This window comes from Pezoporus wallicus, unplaced genomic scaffold, assembly GCF_028554395.1.
Source record: "Pezoporus wallicus isolate ANWC-B61680 ecotype Strahan unplaced genomic scaffold, APGP_CSIRO_Pwel_v1 contig_7833, whole genome shotgun sequence".
NCBI lineage: Eukaryota > Metazoa > Chordata > Aves > Psittaciformes > Psittacidae > Pezoporus > Pezoporus wallicus.
The window spans coordinates 89127-112487 of NW_026635430.1; the positions used below are offsets into that span (position 1 = coordinate 89127).

At 41.3% G+C, this 23361-nt stretch overlaps 1 protein-coding gene across 7 annotated transcripts in view; it reads right to left on the reverse strand.

The window, feature by feature from the left end:
- HIVEP1 (HIVEP zinc finger 1) overlaps nt 1-23361 on the reverse strand; it is a 130876-nt gene that overhangs the window by 49367 nt on the left and 58148 nt on the right. For all 7 annotated transcript variants that reach the window (XR_008974168.1, XM_057424013.1, XM_057423993.1 and 4 more), the window contains one exon: nt 9202-9255. Coding sequence is in view for 6 of the 7 variants with exons in the window: in XM_057424013.1 (XP_057279996.1) it covers nt 9202-9255 (54 nt within the window). In the remaining variant the exon portion in view is untranslated. The remainder of the gene's footprint in view (nt 1-9201; nt 9256-23361) is intronic.

The window sequence follows — 23361 nt, forward strand, 5'->3', positions numbered from 1 at the left end:
CTAAAGGAGTATCCAGAAAGTATGAGAAACCCCACTCATTACTCACAAAGAAGACAGACTACAAGGAAACTCACAAGTAAAAATTCTTGTGTTTCAATAACGGGCTCGCTCCTGGCTCACATCAGCTAAAATTAGCAACCTATTGTATTTACTATACACGCAGAGGTATACTTCTTGAATTAGCTAGTTTGTTAGCTCAGCATCATCCCACCACAAAACTGAGCTTGTTCTGGCCTCAGATTTTAGAAACTTGAGAAAAACCCTTCTATTTGTTAAAGCCGGGTCAAGCTAAAAATGTCAGGATCCTGAAAACATAGCCACTGATTCAACAATGCATTGTACCATTTGGAACAGTCACTTGCCGTTTGCTATCGGAAGATGCTTTTTCAGCAATTGCTTTATAATGTTGATTTGTACAATGTCCCTTTGCAAATGTCACTTGCAGGTTGGAATCTCTTTTGCTGAACTGTCACTCAAAAAAAAAATTGCCAGACTTGTCAGGAAAAGTCAAAATACTATTACTTACACATTCCATTAATGTTTTAACCCAGTTCTCATAATAGCTTCAAAGGATGAAATGTACAATTTAAAACTGTAAATCTGTTTGTCTGCCTGTCAAAACAATACCAGTTCTTGCTATGTCTAGCACCAGCAGTGGATTTACCGAACAGATTTCAGTTGCTAGTAGTCTAAACTAAATGTACTAACCAAAGAAAATTAAAATAGAAGTAACAGATACAGACATTGACTCACAACCCAAGAGATTTACAGGAGCCAGAAAAATTCCCTGCCTATATTCTAATGTTGTTTCTCAGAGCAAAGAACATGTAAACATCTCCATTTCTATCCATTTGCCCCCACTGGTAAAATGAGGACATTAAAATGTACTTAACTATTGAAAACGAAAGCAATGAAAAATGAAGCTAAATGATATCAGAGACTATTCCTGTTCCCACAGAAGTCAGGCAAGTTTTCTCACTGTCCTTAGTGAGCACAAATCACTGCACTGAATGCGCCTGAAGACAGGAAGGACCTTTCAAGTCGCCACTCTTGTTATTAGCAGCCTGCAATGTTCCCTCAATCTGAAAACACCAGAGATTTTAAGAATAGATAGGACTTTATGAAAATGTGAGATCTGGTATGGCATGAGCTACAGACACAAACAGTTCCTGCATCAAGCCAATCATGGCTGTCTTAGCTGCCATAAATATTTAAGAAAGACAGTTCAGACTTGACTTAAAGCCTAACAGTTTAAGATACACAGAACAATTTAAATAAATTTCTTCTCAGACACATATATGGACATATTTTAATGTAGATACAAACACTTTATGAAATCAGACACCAGGAAAATGCACAAATGAACTGCATAAAACGTCATTGCTAACTTGTAGTTTTGAACACTTGGAAAGTAAAAGGTAGGTAGCTCTGGTGTACGCCAGCAGAAAAATAAAAAGGCTAGCTAATCCTCTCACCAGCGTTAAGTAGCAAACAGGACACTACTGTAACTTGCAACTACTGAAGATTATCCACTTCCATTTAGAGTGACTATATTTCTAGCCCATATGGTTGCTAGAGATAAGGATGGAAAGATGAAAAGAATCAAAATGGATCTTGGTTACATGTCTTGCCCAAAAAACATGGCACAGTTTCCTATAAATACAAAATGGAGATAAAATGGTTTTGACTAATGACAGTATGTGGGTACCATCACAGCAAAGAATCCAGAAAGCTCACATGGTTTCAAACTTACAGGGAAAATTCAGGGAAGCATCTGTGGGGATGAGGTCACTCTAAGCCAGTAAATCAAAATGCTTAAACTGTTAAGCACCATGTTTCCAGATTTTTGTTTGATCTCTTCCCTTCTCATTCAGTTTCCTATTTCCCTTGTATGAAAAAATGCAGTACTGACCACAGCCAATGACCTAGGGAGCATGGTACACCATCAGCATGTGGTGCTCCCACCTGCGTTTTGGCAGGGAGAGGTGCAGTGGCAGGAAGCAGGATCAGGAATGCCTGCGGGAAGGGGAGAGAAGGAAAAGGGGCCTGGCTGCTCCTCTGAGGCCAGATGGCAGGCCGATGAGAGTCCTCAGTAAGCTGGGACATGACAACATAAAAAGGGTACTAACCTTTAAGGTAAGACGTATGCAATATTTTGTTTATCAAAGGAGAATGCTGATCTATCTATAATAATGTATTTGAAACTCCCTCTATAATTTTGTCAATAACATCCATTCACTTAACAAGAGGGATGATAAAGTAGGGAGGGTTTGGAAGGACCCTGAAGATACAAAATATGTCTACCAAGAATATGCAGCAGAACCAACATTTCTGAAGTCTCATACATGCATTTATAATGTTTATAATGATCAACTTCCTCACCTATATCTCAGCACTGTCAGATTTACTAGAAAAATAATATTCCAGGTAAAAAAACAGCAGATGGGAAAACAAGGTAAAGGACATTTAATTTCAGTTGCTTCTCCTCCATGCCAACACACTACTTTGAAGGGACTACCAAGTGTGGGAAGGGAACATATGTGCATGTGGATTGTGCATCTTGGAGAATATTTGCTGCTGGAACATAATCTCTCCTTTTTTACCCTTTCTTTCTTTGCATGATAGCTCAAATATACATTCACATGAGGGGTGGTTCCACACAGCTATACATGGACCTAAGCAGGCAAAAGGAGAGTCCTAAGAGTCCTGCACGCAGTGACTTCACCAAATGCTGTGACAACCTTAAGGCTTCGGAGACAGATCAGTACCCACTGAAAGTGGAGACAGAGGCTTTAGGCAGCCCCATGACAGGGACTGTAAATAAAACTATTTTTCAACAGCACCCCGAAAGTTGCCTGGACCTTGACGGTGTCCAAACCAGAGCTTTGAATCATTCTGTCTTAGTGGTTTCTCAGTAAATACCAACAGAGCCTGCTGCCACTTAAAACAACCACTGATGAATTCAGACAAAACTCTTGGCCTGCCCACAATGTTTCTGCATCTCAGGATGCAAATGAAGAGGGAACTATTAACATTTAAGCACAAGACTCTGGAAAGAGAACCGATGCGGGTGAAATTCTGATACCATCCTAGGCACAAACTTATGGTACCTCTGGAAGGGAACTCTATCAAGATAGATCTGTCATAGGTGCTTGGACTTATGGAACAAGTGAGAACAACTTAAATATCCATCTTCACAGACCAAGAAGTGAATAGCTATGCTGAGAATCTGAAACTGAGGATGCAGCAGAATACGCAGCTTCATCTTCAAATTCCACATGAAGCATCTCCCGCCTCAGGCAAGAAACAGAAAAAGCTCTTTAAGGAGTGTGAAATCAATGGAGTGAGAAAGTACAGCAACTTGGTTGACAGGCAAATGACAGACTCAGAGAGGTGCTAAAGAGACCTTAACACAGTTTTAGGGCAGACCTGATCCTTTCAGCTTAAGTGGGTACTCCAAAATGAGTACTCACTCTGTCAGAATTGGTCAGCCGGAGGGGACCAACAAAATGCACCAATCTGAAACTTAACTGGCAGCATATTCCTTTCAACTATTTACAACAACTTTTCTGTGGGTGAGACGAGGAGTGCTGTAACTAAAAGGACCACTAGAACATGGCTCCTCCTGTCCATGCTATGGAGCACAGACCTTGAAGGAAAGTTGGTGTTCAAAAAGTAAATCTCCCCATGCTTTGTCAGAGTAAAGTCAGCTGCAGTAGCTGAGGCAGCAGGTAATACAAAGCCTCTGATCCCTAAAACTGTAGGTTGAAAACAGGCTTTTCCTTGAAGCTAGACAGACACCTGCCAGTCCTGGGAAGAGATCTGGAGACTGGCAGATGCCTGCATGGGCATGGGGGACCAAAAGTCTTGAGTTCAGGATGGATGTGTTACACTGCGTACAGCTTGCAGTGACAATCAGTAAGCTGTCTAAAATTCCACCTATTGAAGAAATAAGTACAGAGAGTCTACCCTTCTCCCATTCTCCTGCATGCCCCAGTTTTGGCTGGGATACTGTTAATTTTTTTCATAGTAGCTACTATAGAGCTGTGTTTTGGATTTGTGCTGGAAACAGTGTTGATAACACAGGGATGTTCTTGTTACTGCTGAGCAGTGCTTATACAGAGGCAAAGCCTTTCCCGTTCCTCACATCACCCCACCAGTGAGCAGGCTGGGGGTGCACAAGCAGTTAGTTAGGAGGTGACACAGCTGGGACAGCTGACCCCAATTGACCAAAGGGATATTACATACTGTATGGTGTCATGCTCAGCATACGGTATGGAATAAAGCTGATTAAAGAAGGAGGAAGAGGAGGATGTTCGAAGTGATAGTGTTTACCTTCCCAAGTAACACATGATGGAGCCCTGCTTTCCTGGAGACGGCTGAACACCGTCTGCCCACGGAAAGTATTAAAGGCATTCCTTGGTTTGCTTTGCTTGCGCACACAGCTTTTCCTCTATCTCAACCTTTTTCTCTCTTACATTTACCATTCCAATTCTCTCCCCCATCCCACTGCAGGAGAGTGAGCAAGCAGCTGTGTGGGGCTGGAGTTAAACCACAACACTGCAGAAAGTATGGCTCTTTTGGGGATCTGCCATTCATTTTATGGCAAATCTTGGTGTTGCTGGAATCACCAACTTTAGTTCCAAGAACAGTTTCAAAAGCAGAGAGAGATTTAGGCAGCAGTTTAGCATTGGTGGTTCCAAGTCTGGAAATAACCAGTCCTAAAGAGTGCAGCGATGGTGTTGGTGGAGCTAATGTATCCAGCAGGACTCAGACTGCTGTGATAGGCAGACAATGGATAAAGATGAAAACAAATGCTTACAGCATTTCATACAGGCCTTCAGTGGCTGAACTGGTTTTGAAGGGATGACCAAATTAGAAGCCTCTATAGTAATCACAAGGACCCAAGAGGACTTGGACTTTACCAGTCTGGAAGGGAGAAGACAGAGAGGACTTTCTTGGGATGGCTTTCTAAGGAGGATGCCCAGCGGCAGATCAAAGATAAAGCAGTCAGATTTGTCTGACTGCCTTCCAGCCCATGCTACCCACTGGGTTCCACATCAAAGAAAGTTTTCACTGCTTTCTCAAGGAGAGATTTTCTGTAGTTCAAGCTCACCATCCTTTCTAGGATCTTAAAGAACCACATGGAGCACTTACGGGGAGCAGGTTCTTCTGTGTCACACTAACAAACTTTTGCATGGGATGAAATTCAACCTCAAAGCAGGGGCAGACCCAAGGTGTAAAACAGCCTTGGGAGACATCATTAAACCTAAAGAAAAGCATAGCTGCTCCTACTGAAAATTCATAGCAGAATTAGGCAGTTGAGAAAAAAAACGTAATGACACAAGAACGACCCACCTTACGCACTCACTGAGCAGGAAGGTGAGCAGGGCCCCTAACAAACATGTTTCTGTTCTCAGTGGCAGGCCATTCGAATATTCATAATTTGAATGCATTTGTGGACTATCACTCCAAAAAAAAAAAAAACAGAGTAGGCCTTCCAACTGAAATTTCATACTAAATAACAAAAATCCGCAAACTTGAAAACTATGTCTGCTCATTTACTGTCTCCTCCATGCTTAACAGTATCCTACTTCAATTTGCACTTAATTGGATTACTACACTAATGGCAAAGTGAGGTGTTAATCACGTATCTTTTTGCAGTCAATTAAATTTAACTTAAAACCCACACATGTATAAAGTTATGACTGCTCAGCGCACAAAGCTAGTCAGCAGAAACCCAGCATGATTAAACTGATGAAAAATTCCTTCCTGGATATATGCTGTGCCACTGACAGCTCTGCAACTGACAGATCAGTAGTTGTGATAAATTCCACAGAATTATATTCCCTATTCATTTCAGACAGGAAATAAACAAATCTAAACTGATCTAGATGAACTGAAAGACAAAACAAATGAACAAAGAGGGAAGATCTATAACCATACTTCACATGAACCTGCATAACTGGATTGTGATTTAAAATAACTTATGTGAATATGTGCACATTTTTGTTTACTTGTTTTGCTCAGAATATGTACTTTATTTTTTTCAGTGGCCTTCAGACTCTAAAGCTTCAAATAAATCACTCTGTTTACTTTATATCACCAATAAATCTATCTGACTGAGACATTTAAGAAACCTTAAAAAAAAGGGCAGAGGACATTTTCAATGGTAAAGAGTAACTTTATTATCTCAGTTATTTATCAATTTTCTAGGTCAAAACTTAATTTTTCAATTGTCACCCATACGAATTTAGGTTAGAAGCCAAAGATTAAGCAATGATCTCTGATTCTGAGATGCTGAAAGCTGAGTGCCACCACCACATAAATCTTTGTAGCACCATCCTTTTCAAAGTACATTGTTAAGTTTACACTAGAGGATTACTCTTCCTTTGTGCAAAGGTGTTACTGGGCCATGTGTGAGAACAAACACCTGAAAGCAGGTCTTTAGCTTGAACATGTGTATCACAAAAAGTGATCCAGAGCCATACTACCTCTGCAAGACCTATAGCAATGAGAGCAGGTATACTTTGCCTGCCAAGCTAATTATGTTTGGATGACAATATCACTTACCTACAACCCACTAAACAAAACTATGTTGAAACTATTCAGTAGAAGGTCTAGTTTGTTTAAAAGTCTCTGTAAATCTCTGAAAGGTTGCTATTGCCTCTAGCCACTTTTTTCCTCTCTTTCACCATTTAAAAATACATAGAACAACATCACAGTCCTGGCGCCCAGACAAGACAGTTTATATCAAACCTTCCCTTGAAAAATTAAACCAGTCATGAGTTTGGAGAAAGGAAAGTGGACCGAGATACAGGAGATTTATAAAATCATGAAGGCAGTGGATGACTGTAGAACTGCTATTTAACAAATCCCACAGTGGCTGAACTGGGGGACACCTGCTGAAAACTGAGCAAAAAAAAAAATAAAAATCACTTTTAGCGATTTAGCAATTATTTTTAAGGAACTTCTGCAGTTTGCTGTCATAGAAAACTGGATGCAGACAACATTTAATCAAAAGGATTCATAGGTAACAGCTCCATAAATGTCTAGGAACTAAAAGGATGAGGCAGATATCCCTAATCCAATGTCTGTGAAGAGCATGAGGGGAATGGACTAAAGAAAGTGGCCAGGCTTATGTGCTGTCCTTAAACAGTACATGCTATTGCCTCTTGGAGACCGAATTCTGGGCCAGATGGACCCTACTGAGATCCACTTGGGCACTTCTGTTCTCTGATCTTCAAAAAGTTTTGAAGTTCATTGTTTCAAAAGATAAAGAAACTCTGGTTCCAGGACAGAGCATCAGCAATTTACAGCACTGTTCACAGATGTGTCACAGACCAGAAGGACAGCTCACTACCAGGAAAGGTGAATGCTTACCCAGAAAAGAAAAAGCACTGATAGAGGGTACTGTTAGAGAAAAATATCTCATGTCAATTTGGGCAGCTCAAGAGAAATGAGGCTGCTGCTGCTGCTCTATGCCCCCACGTCCAATCAGCAGCAAGGCTGAAAATGTTTTCCCAACAGGGACATGCACACAGAGCACACATATATACCACATGCATACATACATATATTCATATATAGCTGGACATACATATCCCAGACAGACACTCTGAGCACTCATACCAACACTCATCCTGCTCCCTGATCCACCTGAACAGGGCAGAGGTCCATTAACTGGGAATGTATCACCATGTCCGAGGTAGACCCCACCAGTAGCTGGGCTCAGAAACTCAGCCTGCCAAGTAGCAACCCCTGAATATCAGCATCCTAAGCTGCTGCACCTGCACATATGAGCCCCCAGGGTTGCAGCCTCACTCCAGCTGCTGGTACAGACCATTACAAATGTAACCAGAGATGTCCAGGACTCCTCTGCTCCTTACAGCTGCCCTCCTGTGCTTTCACCCCTAAGGACATAAAGATACTCTCATACCCAGGGGTGGACCTTCAAGACTCCCAAACCCATCCTGGCCCCCAGCCTACTTCACCTGCTCACTGGCTCATCTGCATTATCTTTGCTAGCAATCAGACCCACACTCACTCCAGTTGCTGCACTGCACACACACCCCCCACACACACAAGGAGTAAAGAGTTCCTTACCGAAAACCAGTTGAAGGTGGAGTTTAGTAAGGAGACAGACTGTGCTGGTGAGATACAGGGTTTCACCAGACAAGCATCTTGACCAATCCGCTTTTTATACAGATGAACTCTTTATTTCATTATCCCATACTTGTTACTGCCCCAGTCTCTTAAATCCCATCTTTGTCCTACCTTTGGTTCCTCCCCTAAACATCCCATAATAAATCCTATGCAGTGCCCAAAAGCTATTGTGTGTCCCCTTACGTGTCCCACACCCTCAGCTGGCAACCCCCCTTAGACCAGGGGGTAACTTGGAGAGCTGCTCCCCACAGCTCATGGGGATGGGTTTCACACCCAGACACTGTGGCTGAGGCTCTGCCCGGACAGCCCTGGAAGGGATCCAGACAGGGTCTCACTCCGTGAGTCCATAATATGGATTTCTGCCCATGTGCTTCTCCAGGCTTGTGGAGATGAACCTTTCACAGCTCTCCCATGATGGGCCCAGTCATAGCTCAGCAGAATACTGTTTGCCTGTCCCACTCCCTTTCTCTGAGCATCTCTGTGGGTGTGCAGAAGAGGAAGAGCTTTATCACACAACCAACACACAACCAAACAGGTACCTCTGGAGTCAGCCAGCCTTGAAATACAATGACTTACCACCAGCTTTCTAAGCTCTAACACACAGATTTAATCTGTCACAGGTCATCTGTTTCTTAAAATAACCTGTGATGATCCATCCCCCTTCAACATCTGTTAGGAATCATCACATACTGCGCTTGCCATAAACCAAATGTGGTTATTAATGATTAGGTAAATCATAAAACGAACCAATGGTTAGCACAAGCTATAGTCAGTAAGTCGTGCACATCTCTGATACTACAGCTTCAGCAGTCTTATCAAGGTCAAGGCAGCAACTCAAGTGGTTAAAACAAAGCCTTTGTGTCTTAGCAAATTGGGGTGTTACAGACACAGTCTCTGGTCTGCAGACAGATATGCCTGGGGCCTCATACAGTGCTCAGTCCAGGGCAGTCTTTTCACTGATGCAGGAAGGCTTGGATCAGCCTCTGGAATCACAATGAGGCTTTTTCCATTTCATTTTGGGGGTTTGTTTATTACCTCTCTGTTGGTCTTCTGTTCCATTAAGTTGTTTTTGTGCTTCTTCAATTTTGTCTGCAAGAAAAAGAAGTCATTATTAAAATACTTCTATAAGATACTATAAGATTTTAGAAAGTCATTTACTGAAATCTGTCTTGAACTATCTGTACATACCTAGGAGTGATGCCATTCACAGGTAAATATGCAGTACATTATGAGTAATACAGCCATATAAAATTCTATCATGTTTTACTAGCAAGGCTACTGACATGTTAAATTACATGGAACTGCAGAAAGAAAAGCACTGGCATTGGATCTGCAGCCAGCAGCTAATCCCACCACAGCTTTGTACCATCTATAATAATTAATGCAGTCAGAGGACTCTTCGGAATAGGTATTACGGTGCATTACAGAGTATTTTAATAAGCTTTTGAAAAAATGCTGTTAGAAAGACAACGGGGCATCAACCACAGCGATAGAGACAGCAAACAGGATTTGCCACATGATGGAGCCAGCACTGTCACACAGGAGCAGTGGGGGGTGAGCAGCAGCCCCATGCTTATTCCTCCGTGAAACTACCCAAATTCCTATGGACACAACAGGAGCAAAAAGAGGCCTTCAGTCTTTACTCTCGTCCTGTTCATCGCAAATCACCTGCTGCCCTCCAGACACATCAGTGATGGGAACTGTGTTTCTGCCAAAGTTGTGCAGAAGATGCAGCGGGAAAGGGGGAGGGGGGCTTGTTCTGCACGTGTGTGCATTTGCAAGTGCAGAGCAAGAAGCAAGAAAAGGGGCAACTGGAATGAATAAAACTTGAGTTCTATTTTTTTTGGTAGCAAATAATCCTCTGAGTGGTTTCAGGATGGCTTCACATTATGTTGCTAAGAAGCAGTGGCAGTGGGAGAAGCTGAGTTCCACATCAAACTACAGCCTGTCTGCCCAAGGTCTGAGCTTGGCACATGGATTTCAGATAATACTGTTCATTTTCCAAAACACCTGTTAAGGCTTTCTTTTTTTTTGTTTGTTTGGTTTTGTTGTTTGGTTTTGTTTTTTCCATTTGCTCCCGAAGCTGGAGCAAACGAAGCTTCTGAGAAAGTCTAAAGACTATTACAGCAATTTTAAAAGCCAAACCTCTTCCTTCTTCCTTTGAGGTTAGCGAGACAGATGTACATATTTAAAGGGAAGTTTTATAACACAGTTTCTTTTGTACTGGCTTACTGGCTGCTGAAGACAAGCACAAGCAACTCGAAAAAAGAACTATCCTTTACCAGCAATTTCCCAACCCAGTTATGCAGATTTACTTTAAGCACTGAAGACTAAATATTTAACATCTTCCTGGACTTAAACTATGGCTGAAATACTGTATGTATCTATACTTTTTTTTTTTTAATAGGAACGGCTGTAAATAATGATTTCTAGCAAAAATAAGAGGAAACATAAACAATGCATCCTTTATATATATGTGCCAATAATGTTATTAGAGAAAAGTCTATCTTAATCTCATTGTTTTCCCACAGGTTATTGCTTTACAGAAAGGTGATGGAATAAGCAATTTACAAAGGTGCATGACATGGGATGAAATACACTAACATATACAGGAAATACACAGGAAACAATAAACCTCAACAAATTAACCCTGTAAATGGAGCTGTAGGATTGACCAAATGCAACAAGCAATCACACCCATAGACTGGCTATCAAACCCATTTCCCCTCTGTTTAGGGATATGCGTAAGATATGTTTCTCTCTTGAGAGAATGTAAACAATTTGTCACCAAAATTTATGCTTAAGTAGACAAACAACTGCAGTTTCATTCTTAAAAGAATTATCTGCATATTTCAGATAAATGCTACAAGGAATGTATGCATTTAAATTCACCATCATCCTATTTTATAGAGAAAAATTACTGAAGTATTTTGGAAGCATACTATGTTAGATTGCCAAAAAGATTAATCGCTTTGATCTCCTTAGCTGAATTTTCTCTTATTAAAGGAAAAAAAGAGTTCCTACCAGAAATTCACAACCACCCCTTTGTCAGAGAGTAATCCCAAACAAAGAACCACAAATAACACAAATAATAACTAGGTAAACATGTTCTTGGTACCCAGCCAGAAAGTCTCCTACATCTCCTGACGTGTTTCCCCCAGTGAGTTATATTTGTTGCGTATACATCTTCGTACCTGTGGAGGTATCTCTGTGCAGAACACTTCTGAGCATTGCAAACAATGGAAAAATTCAGTGCTGGTTCCGATTCTGACTGCAAATGAGGCAGGGTATATGTTAGCATGGGTCTGCTTCCTAAATGTTTCATTGTGAGCTACATCTTTGGAACAACCCATAGCATAGAGCTACCTGCTCTTGTTGTTACACCAAGGCGTGTTTAACACCATTGTACAAAATTTGTGACAGCTGCTTCCCAGCCTGCTGCATTTTACCACTACAGATCCTATATGGATGACTGCCTTATGAACCACTGTGTTCCAGGCTGGAAAGAAGAAATGGGTCATCCCAAACCTCTGTAGAGCAGGTGGGAAGAGCAGGCTTTGGAATCACACCAGTGGCACCAAAACACAGCCACCTCAATGCTGACAATAACTTGCTAATTAACAGCAAATTCAGATTATCCAGTAAATTCCTTCTCTCATATCTCCCTAAATTACCCATATGTGAAACATTTTAAGGCAAATTACATATTACATGTCATATTATTTCATAACTATATGATAGATTCTCTTAACGGTACATACCTTTGAAAATTCCTTATAAGCAAAAATACATTACACAAAACTCATCTGCAAAGCCCAGGAGGAACTGAAAACTGCACTGTTAATTGCAAATAATATTATACAACTCCTTACTCACTTGATTTAGTATTATTTCAGATTTAAACCTGTGATAATGGAGATACTGTTTAATCTGAAAATTTTACAAAAGAAACTGGAATATTATTTACTTCTCCTAGGATAAAAGAAAGTAATTTAACTAATGGAAATTTCTAATACATAGCAGATATGGCACCCTCTTCATTTCCCATAAAATGACAGAACAGTACCTATCTTGACTACTTTACTGCAAGACCTATCCTAATGCCCCCAAACTTCAGATGACAGCCTTCTAGAGTAGCACACATCTAGAAGCAGATGATGATGGTGCCAGACACTCTTACTTAAGATGCGACACTTCTCACCAAGTGAGGGGAAAAAGAAATAAAAGAGGAAATTGCCATGTGATTCCATGTGATACCAGTGTAACAAGCTATGCAGCCAGCTCTTGGTTATCCCAGGCAAGTGTGTAGTTCAAAAAAGGAAAGCTCAGATAATATCATAATAGTGGGGTTTTTTTAATATGTGTGTACTTACTTATAAAACATACTTATGGCTATATTGGCTTTTACACATACTTATTTATATATATATATATGCACATGTGTGCAAAATAAGATGAAACAAGGGTGCAATGGCTTTTCTTACTCCACTACTATACCTTTTTACATTATTGTCTGACAAAGCTCTTTCAGCAGGTATCTGCTGTGTGGAAATACCACCAAATTCCTTGGTGTTTTAAATAGGCAATGTCCCTGTGCTTTTTAGGGACACAAGGAAGGAGATCGGCATGCTTTAATACATGCTTCTTGTTTTACACACCTCCTGCTGTGATAGATCATTAAATGGATACCAAGAGTCTGAGTCAGATACGGTGGTGCTGTGGTGAGTTTTTAAACAGTAAAGTAAACTAGATTTTTCAACAGCTTTACATTGTCTGTTTTTGATCTTCACTGAGATTCACCTCATATATTTTAATTACACCACAAATAAAATGTAGTTTAGAAAGATATTTACTTTCTTTTTTTAAGATATCAGCATACCAACATACACAAACCTTAACATGTTTATGTGTATCAGAAATGCATTAGGAGTTCTCAAGAAAAACTTTTAAGGCCTTATTTATACAGTCAGTTAACGAAGAAAAATAAAGGGTTGGGAATTTCAGCAAAGGAAAACAGAGATACTGAAAAGTGCGAGGTTTGCAAAATATAAAACCAGTAACTTCTGACAGCAATTTTAGCTGGAGCAAAAGAAATCTTACACTTCTGGGTTCATTTGGGGGTTTTGTTTTAGGTTTTTCCATCCCTTTTTTGCTCAAGAGAGCTCCCGTGCTGGTGTAATGAGTCCTGCTGAACAAGTCACCTTGCAGAATAACAACACACACAGGAACAGAGAACCAGTCACTGAGGAGGACACAACTGCTTTTAAGTCACCAGAAAAGCACATGAGAGTGATGGGTAAGAAGTGCTCATTAAGCTTATGCAAAATGCCCAAACATCAATATTTTTCATTGTACACATTTGAATGCGTCTGTACCACTGTAAAAGGGGGGTTTTGGCTTCTTGTTGAAAACACAAAGCTTCTGCTCTAAAACAATAAAAAGGGCCTTGGTCATATTTTTAATATCTCACATACTCTGTTTATGGATAAGTGGAAAATCAGCAGATTTACAACATACTGGATGTTAAGACAGGCTACTTCATCAAAACTTTGAGAAATATGAGCTCACATCTTGCCTGAAAGGCTGGGGTTGTACACTCAAGTATTTAACCAAAACAGCTGGAAGGAAAATGTCAGCATTTTTTTCCCCTTCAGTTAAAGACAAGCACAATTCTCAGGCCTTGTGCCTGAGTCATCCTAAGAATACCTCCTGCAAAACAGCTTCAGATGGAAACAGTTTTTCTACTCGCTTTCTCCAAAAACGCACTCTCTCACCTTACTGCACCAGAAGACATTTGGAAAGTGATTTTAAAAACTACTTTGCATGTGTTTTTTTTCAGTGGACACAAAGATACCATTTTAATCATTTTTTTCTTGCATTGATCATCTAGATCACTAGCAGAGAAATGAACTGCAGTGACAAAATTCAGCTGACATGGATTAATGCAATCACACTATGCACACTGGGCAGTATTACTGAAAACAGAATTGTAGGGGGTTGTCTTTTTTTTAGGAGGGGGGATGCACAGCTTGAGAAAACCACTGATGCAAGTTCAAAACTCTGCAATTTCCATTGCTACTTCATTTCAGAGAGCGAGTGAAAAGAGGCTGGAGGCCCTGTGTGGAAACCTCCATTTTCTAACTACTGAAACTCACCAGGCTAATGCACCAGTACCAAAGTGCTGTGATTTCACTGGATGAGAAGTGTGTCCAAAGGCACTTGTTATTAAATGCACAAAAACCACAGTCAATCAAATAAATAAAAACACGCTGAGCACCAGACGGGCGGTGCAGAGAGGTGTATGCAGAAGGGCTCAGATTTGGCACTGAGGGACCTGAGCCCACTCCCATGTCCCACTTGGGCCATTTCACACCTCCCACTGGGGGAAGCCTCATGCTTCGAGCATCCACATTTGCACAGAGCACAGGCAGCAGTGAGAAGGGCACAGGATGGGAAGGGCAAAAGGCAGGAAGCTGATGCAGCGGGTGAAGCAGATGCAAGCTTGGAGCTCTTCCCTGGATGGCAGGTTCCCTCAGCACCAGTGGCAGCATTTAATCGCAAGGCACCCTGCCTGCAGGAGGGAATACCTGCCAGGGCTGGGAGGATGAAGAAGCGAGGAGGTTGCGGTGCTTGGCTTTTCCCTTTCGCTAGGAGGAGGAAAGGCTCTTTACAACCCACTAAAACATGAACGTTACAGTCTTAATGGGCTTTGGTTAACTGAGATGAATCCCGAGACTTCCTTTAACTAGCTAATTAAAAAAAAAGGAAAAACAATCAAACCCCAAGAGTCTTGTCTGTACAAGGAGCCCATTAGGTTAATTGAGAGAGCAGCACAGCTGGTGGGGCAGTTGGCAGGGATGCTGCCTCTTGCCCATCCCTCGGGAAGTGCGAGCCGAGGCTCGGCAGGTCCCTGCACGCAGGCTTCCCGCGCAGCAGAAAAGCCTCCAAACCTGAGAGCCAAGTGGCACAGCTTGAGGAGCAGGTCCCAGCTGCACCCTGCGCTCACAGAGGGATGGCAGCATTGCCCCTCCCTGCAGAAGCAGGGGACCCTGCAGACAGGAGGTTCCAGGGCTGGCAGAGCCAGGGACCTGAGGATGCCTTTGATAGCTTGGAGTTCCCACTGCTGCCTTCCTGCTGCAGAATGAACACCTACAATGCTGGCAAACAGCAGAAAAAAGGCATTTCACTAAACCCATAGGATGAGGCAGTCTTCTCACTTAAATTTAAATCTACTTTTAATTAGAAACCGTTCTTCTGTCCCCATACATTTCCCTTTTCCAATTTAATGAGGAACACCCAAAATTAAAAGGAAGAGATCAGATGAGGAAAAGCAGTCCCTACATCTTCTCTGTAATTTTATAGTGTGGGAACTTGACACTTTTTGGCATATGGTTTGTTTTGTGGTTTCTCCTCTCCAGTTTGAAGCTTAGAGAATCACAGTACCACAGCACAACACACTGCCAAACACTAAGCCTGATAATTGATAGCACAGATGACCCCAGCCTACCAAAAATGCGACATAAAGCAGATTAAATCTCATCTTGTCAGATGCTACTGCGTTTGAAGATTGCTCGTACAGCTGCAGTAGAGGGGGGAAAAAGACTTCTTCAAAATTATGTGAATACAAACCCCTTAGCAACTAGTAGGATGATGCAGGAGCTGTTTGTCAGTTTAAAAAATATCATACACTTCTTTCAAACATAAAAAATGAGATTTAAAACATCTTAAAATGTTCTACTAGTCATTATAACCTTGATTAATGACCTGTTTTATCAGCTTTTCAAGAATATTTTATGCATTTTTCCCTTTAATGTCAACTCTGAATGCTCATCATACTCCCTGCCATATATAATTATTTGATTTAAAAATGAAGAACCCATGACAGATACTTTACATAACCCGTTGAAAAATAGAAGATAAAAGTCCTCTTATTATTCTTCATTTTAGGAAAAAAGGAGCTTGCAATATTTGAAAATACAATCTATATTCTGCAGATTAAATTAGTGCCAGCAATGAACTGCTACACTGTACATACAATAAAACAGTCAACGGAAAAGCTGTATGTAAATTAAATAAATAATAGCTTTATCCTTGCCATCACATGTATTACTTAAGCATGGCAAGGGCTCCTGATGAGCCTGACAAGGTGTATGCGCATAAATTACAGAGGCACTTTGCATATGAACCCAAACTCAGCCCCTGTGCCATCAATTTATAACTAGGGAGTTTCAGCTTTTTTAGTTTACATGATTTGAATTTCTATTATGAGACTGTTAAAGTCGTTAAAAACTGAGCAAAGGAGAGGGGGGGAAGGAAGGGGATTTCTGAATGGCTGTCTCCTCACAGAAGGACGCAGCAAACAGTGAGGTACCTGTGGGGATGGGCATAGTAGCTGCCAAGCACAAAACCTCAGATGCGCAAGTGAAATATCTTCAGAAATATCTCCTGCTTTGGCACCTTTGCACCCAACCCCGCCAGGGTGGCACTTTACACACAGATTTTCCACCTTCTCCACTTTTCACTTCACTCCCTTTTCCACTTGTCCCACAAAGCCAGGCAACCCTACATCCTAAGTGTCCTTCCCACAGCCACCAGAAATAATTCATTTACACATTGTCTCCCTCCTGAACCAAAGTACAAATGAAGGCACTGATTGCAGGGCCATTTGCATAGCCCCTAATCAGCCACCCAGCACAGTAATTACACCATTGCTACGCTGACGCTAGAGCATTGTTCTGCTCCCCTGCCAAATTCTATCTGTCTACCTAGGATGGGTGATTATTATCACTAAAATATGCTTAATAATTATTTAACAGCCTCTAGGGCATTCACTGTTCCAGGCTTATATTTGGCTTTTTCTTCCTTTTTTTCTTTTTCTTATATGTCATCCTATACCAGGGATAAAAGTTAAAACAAGATATTAAAGTCACTCAAGAATCACCCTAGTTCACCACCTTCTCCAAGCTGCTGCCATGTGCACCTTTATACCTTCCGCACTGAGACAGCTTCCCTCCCCCTGATAGGTTTACTGGCCTTTGATGTCATGTCCCCAAACTGGAAAAAAGAAGTGTGGTTTTAATTAATTCCTTTTTTTTTAAAGCCCGATAGAGAAATTAGGTAAATGTCAGTGAAATGCCTGCAAACTTTTTAAAAACCAACCAACCAAAAAAGGCAAGACCAAAACCAAACACCAACTTTTCCACTCACCAGAAACATGTAAAAACAACAACACCTGGGGCCCAACAGATTTCTTTAATTTATGTATTTTCTCAAATACAGATCCTATGCCAAAGCAGCAAACAGTGGAGATAGACACTCCCTAGCCAAAGAGCGGAAAAACCTCCCATCCATCTTTCTGGTACTAAAAAGCACTCATCCTCAACTGCAAGGCTGCTGTGGGAGGGCTTGCCCAGCACAGAAAGGCACAAAACTGGTTCAACAGGTAAAACAACATCAAGAATTGTGTTTCATCACCTGAGGTAACAGCGTGGAGGCTGTCTGCAAGTTCTCCGAGGGGTCAAACTGCACTGTAATTTCTTCTTCTATTTGTGTCATTCCCCAAATGCTACTGAGTTTACATGGCAGAAATCATGGAAGTAGATATATTCAAGCACTGAGGAACCCAGAGTATCAACCAACCGACTATCTTGTTTAAATACAGATTAATTTTCTTAAGCTTAGCATATGCTGTAAAGATCATCTCTTTACTGAGATCCTAAATCTTAATACAAATGGTTTAAATGGCTAAATCTTTAGTAAGACTTTGGATCCTGAAGTTCTTATAGTTACCTGATATTAATATGGACAATAAACAGCACTACCAGCTAAGAAAAAAAAAAAGTATTTCTTTATGACACTAACAAGAAACGAAGCAAAGTCAAGCCAAAAGCCCAGCCCAGCATCTTGCCTCCAGCAGCCAACAAGAGCATAAGACCAGATAAAAGCAGAAGACACGTGCTAAGTTGAATACTAAAACCACACAGCTCTGAAGCAAGGCCCAGAAGCTCTATTTGAACCTAACAGGCCCCACAGATTATTCCTACATCAGTTTCTCCAAGGGTGCTTTCAGTCTGCGTGAGCTTTTCATATTTTCCTTCTTCAAACTGCAGGGCCTCATCTACTTATTCATTCCTTATACAAAAGCTGTTCAACAGACTTATGACCTCTGCAACTTTTGCAGTACAATTTTATCCTCTTTGGATGTGGAAGTGAAGAAGGGAAAGAGAATAACAAGGAAGATGTCAGAATTAATCCTACTCTTCAAGATGAAGGCACATCACAGATGTTCCTGTGACAGACACATTTTTCTCTACTACTACCATACACATTCCTAATGTTTTATTTGCTTTTTGACAGCTAGTGAGTACACAATTGACTTCTCCACACAAATATATGAACCCCCAGATATGCCTGAGTGTTAACAAGCAAGTCAATTTAAATGAAAAGTTTGAATAATTTTCCTGTGGACATCACTTTCCATTTATCCACACTGAATTCCATTTGTCATTTTATAATATGGTTGCACAGCAACCAAATGTCATTCTGAAGTCCTTTCCATTTTCATTTGCATCTTCATCTTCACCTCTTCTCCATCAAATCAGCAACACTGCCACTTCACTATGCATGCTCTTTCCTGGATCACTCAAAAGAACAGGAATCGAGGCACTTTTCTATTAACTGTAAAACAGCAGGCAGTGTTTGCTAAGGAGTGGATATTGACTGCAAAATGTGTAAATATCAGACTCTCGATAAATTTACACACAAATGATTTTTTTTCTAGGGTGTCAGGGGAGCTCACTTGATACTCGGTCTTTCCTCCTTAAAATCCTATCAGTATTTCCAGCCTGTCTTTAAAACCCAGCCTCCCCAAGCACCATCCTTCTTTTACCATGTAGCTCAAAGACCATGTCTCTGGGCCATCACCTCCAGCCACCCAGCCACCCCTCACCAAGCTCCTGACAGTGCTGGAGCATCTTCATGCATCAGCCTTATAACCAGACCAACTCTAACACACAGCTTAGGACTTCTTCCAGACCAACGGTCAGCTACCGTTTCGTGCTATTTGATAAATCCACTTTGAACAGGGATGCAAAAATCACAATCACCTTCAAAATCTTCTTTGGTATAAATAAACATTAAATGTGAAGTTAAAGCTTTTCAGGTATCTCTTTTTTTTTGCATGCTTGTTTTTCCAAGAACTTAGTATTAATAGGTCTTAACATTACAAGCCAAAGCATATGAATACAATCCAACACACCAACAGTCATAATGGCATCAGCAGGTCTCAGTGCTAAAAAAAAAAACCCAGAACAAAAATCCAAAATTAATTTATATTAAACCTCGCTCTACATACTTTGAGAGTTTATCTTTTCATAGTAACCTTTTACTTTTACCCTGATTTTTTTTTGCATGCTGAATGAAATGTCACTAGCTGCGGCTTTAAAGCAAGAAACAACAGAAATTGGACTGAGAAAACAAAAAACACCTTTGAAAAACTAGTCAGTACAAGCTGATGTAGGACTGGGTGTACCTGAAACAAAAAACTTGTGCAAAGGCACAAAGAGATGATATTTTCTTGTTAAGAAAATATCATCCAGCCATGAACAGGGGCTTATCCACTCTAAGAGGCTTACAAACGAACAGCCCTAGGCAGTTCATGTTCTCTTCTCAGGGCAAACACAAATTGGGGGTTAAGCCAGTATGTCATTTCAGTGATTTATTTTTACTGCTACAGAATCACAGAACAGGTAGGGCTGGAAAGGACCTTAAGATCACCTAGTTCTCTACTTGCTTCCATCCTCCCTCAATACCCAAGACAAAAACCAGGTCTAGAGTATCCAACTGAGCATTCGGGTATTCTCCAGTCCCTGTGCCAATCCCATCAAAGATGATAGGAACAAGGATAAAACACCTCTCCAGAAAATGCACATGGCCTGCACAGGGTTAGGCAGACCCTAAACAGAGCAATGAAGTTGTGGGCCAACTACCCTACGTTATCCAGATTTGCCAGACAGTTCCCAAGGTACAACTATGGGAAGGAGGGGGCCATTTGGCAGGCATGCTGAGAGGAAATGAGGCATGTATGGGAGATGTTCTGTAACAAATGGAAACAAACACGGATCATATATTCAGCGACACATTCCCAGCAAATTGGGATGAGCTGAAACTACAATGCTGCAGCTTTCTTATTTTACTAGTTTTAAAGAGCTATTAGAAAGGAGCTGCTCGGCCACTAACCATTAATTGAAGTTGCAAGCTGACCTTGCAGAGCACCCCACAGCACAGCAATAGGTCCTACACCATCACCCTCCAGCACTGTAAAAATGCAGATGTCTGCTATTTTATTCAGGGCTGAATGGCAGATAGGCCTTGTAAGACAAGGCTGTACAAAACAGTTGCTTTTTTTCTTAGAGAACATGGATGGAGGGGAGGAAAATATCCTGGGGGCCAGATTCAGGCCATGTCCTGCCAGCTAGTAACCTCCCATCTAAACAGGTACCTCTTTCATCAGGGAAAATAGAGGACTTGAAGTCTTCTGTCCCAGGAGGCCAAGTGACAAACATTCACATTATTATGAAGAGATTATTCTCTGGTCACAACCATATGGCAGCCTGCTAAGGCTGTGCTCAGCTTTAAGCACTTACCTTGGCTACCCTGCAAGCCACACAAGCCACTTTCTTCCACAAGCCCCGTAAAACAATGATTTCTGCTGGGAGCAGGGCTGTGCTGGTCCCAAGGCACTTGTTAAAACCTGTCTCCAGCACAGCCAGCTTGCATCCTGCTTCTCTCCTCCTTCGTGCCTGCTCCGGCTGGCCCCAGTAGCTGAGAGGAAGGCTGGCCCCAGGGGACACCACAGTGGCTGGCCCCCAGCTTCCCACTGCACCTACAGGCACCCTGTCTACCCCAGCTCATAGAATCATAGAATAGTTAGAGTTGGAAAGGACCTTAAGGTCATCTAGTTCCAACCCCCCTGCCATGGGCAAGGACACCTCCCATTAAAACATGTCACCCAAGCCTCTGTCCAACCTACAGCTCACCTGTGAAGGACAGCACTGAGCAGTCCCCAAGTCCTGCAGCGAGTCAAAATTGCTCAGATCACACAAACGCAGTAAAGGGCAGCAGCAGACACAAAAACCCCAGTATGATTTATAAGCATCACTGATGAACAAAAATGTGTTGCAACAGAGCTCCCACACTCCAGCCCCTAAAATATAATAGAGTTCTCCCTGAGAAGAAAGCAGGCTGAAATATCTTACTGGCATTCCTTTTTCTATTATCTCTGAGATACCCTTGGACAACAAATAAGCTCCTGAAAAAATATCCTGAAATGTTGACACTGTAAATTTAGTTCATTAATCTTTATACAAAAAGCTGGTTATTACAAGAAGCTGAGAAGGTTTTGTTTAGTAAATAAAAGCTATGAAACAAACATGGTAGTATACAGATAGTTAAGTGTACCATTAATATGCTAAATGGTATTCTGAAAAATGAAGCAGAAATTACATAGATCCACTCACATTCACCTCATCCCACAAGAAGGACAGTTCCTGTTGCCATGGAATAGCTTACGATACCTTTAAAAAAAACCCAAGTAAAATCTAAACCAAACCCAAAACCTTGTCCTCTTCCCCCCTTTTTCTAGTTTTGTTGGTGAAATTTTCCTTCTCTACTTGCAAGCTCGGGAAGACAATTAACTATAGCTGCCTCTTACACACCTACAAAGTGATGGCACTCTGCAATCTGAACATCACCCGCGTGTTTTTTCCCTTTTTATTTAGAATTCACGCCCAATTTTGCATCGTCTGATTGAAGACGAGGGGGCGGTGAGGAACATGTGGGAGAAATCCACAGCAAGCTGCTGCACACACCATCCCATCCTGCATTTGGAAGCAAACAATTCAGCCTGAAGGGAGCTTGATTCAATAGCAATGTGCCACAGGGAGCACCCAGAGACTTCAACTCCTCATGTTTTATTTGGCCTTTAACAGAAAGATTTTGCACAAATCAACTCTGTGCCACACAGTGCAGAAAGTCTTGCATCCAACTTTATTAACTCGTTTACATAAGGTATTTTTTGGGTTTGTTTTGTTGGAACAATGACTTCTGGAAAATATGGTGAGTGGGAGAAGAAATTATTAGAATGTACAACTTGACTAAAACAATGAAAATGCAAACCCAGGATAGCATCATGAAACTGCTTTCTGGGTTTGTTTTTAACATGCCTGTTCTGCCAAACATTTTCTTGCTAGCACTAAAATTAGTGACTTGAGTAACAGCCACAAATTTCCAAAACGATTAATATTTTAAATGGCTTTTTCACCCATCTATACCTTAATCTGTTTATTTCAGTTTTAAATGTCTTGCCTATTTACAGAAGTATTTTTCTCATTTTTTTTTTCTTAACAGCTCACCTAAAATAAATTCTGCTCAAAGTTTCCACATTTCCAGCCAGAGAAAGGGCAACCGAGACAAAAATTGTGCATGGTTAATAGAAGAAAAAAAACAGTGGAAACTCTGCATGCACAAAGAAGGGAAAGCAGAGAGAATGAGGCCAACTGGACAACCTCTCTTGCTCTTTAATGTCTCTTCTCTGAGGAGGTTCACAGTGGCTAGTAAAGCACCAAGTCACCCTGACAGGCACCAAGAGCTGTGTTGAAGGAAAGCTTAGCCAGTTTCTCACCAAAGCCCTACTGGACACCAGGATTGGTTTCAACCAAACCTAATAAATACTGAAAGGTATTACACAAGGAAAGAGAAAAGGTGCTTGGGGAAAACACCAGCCCACAGCTGCAAATCTGATAATTTCTTCTGATGGCATCCTGCAATGGAAGACAGATTTATGATTGGACTTGATACTCTTGAAGGTATTTTCCAACCTAAATGATTATATGATGCATCACTTTTCACTGATGCTTACAGCTGACCCAGGCTTGCAGTGATGTAGCAGGGCACCTGCCTGGGGAACAGAAAGGCAGCCAGTGGCAGATCCCACTTTCTGCCTCTTGGGGGGTCTTTCCTCAGACTTTCTTGACAAATCATCAGTGATTGGCTGCCAAGGAACAGGTGCTGCTTTCCTAATACTTACTGTTCTCCAAATACTTATACTTCTCTCTGATGCTTACATCTCCAAATTTACTTTGACCGTTGTTATAAACCGGCTCGCAAACCTCTTGGAATGACTGGATTTTGCAGCGC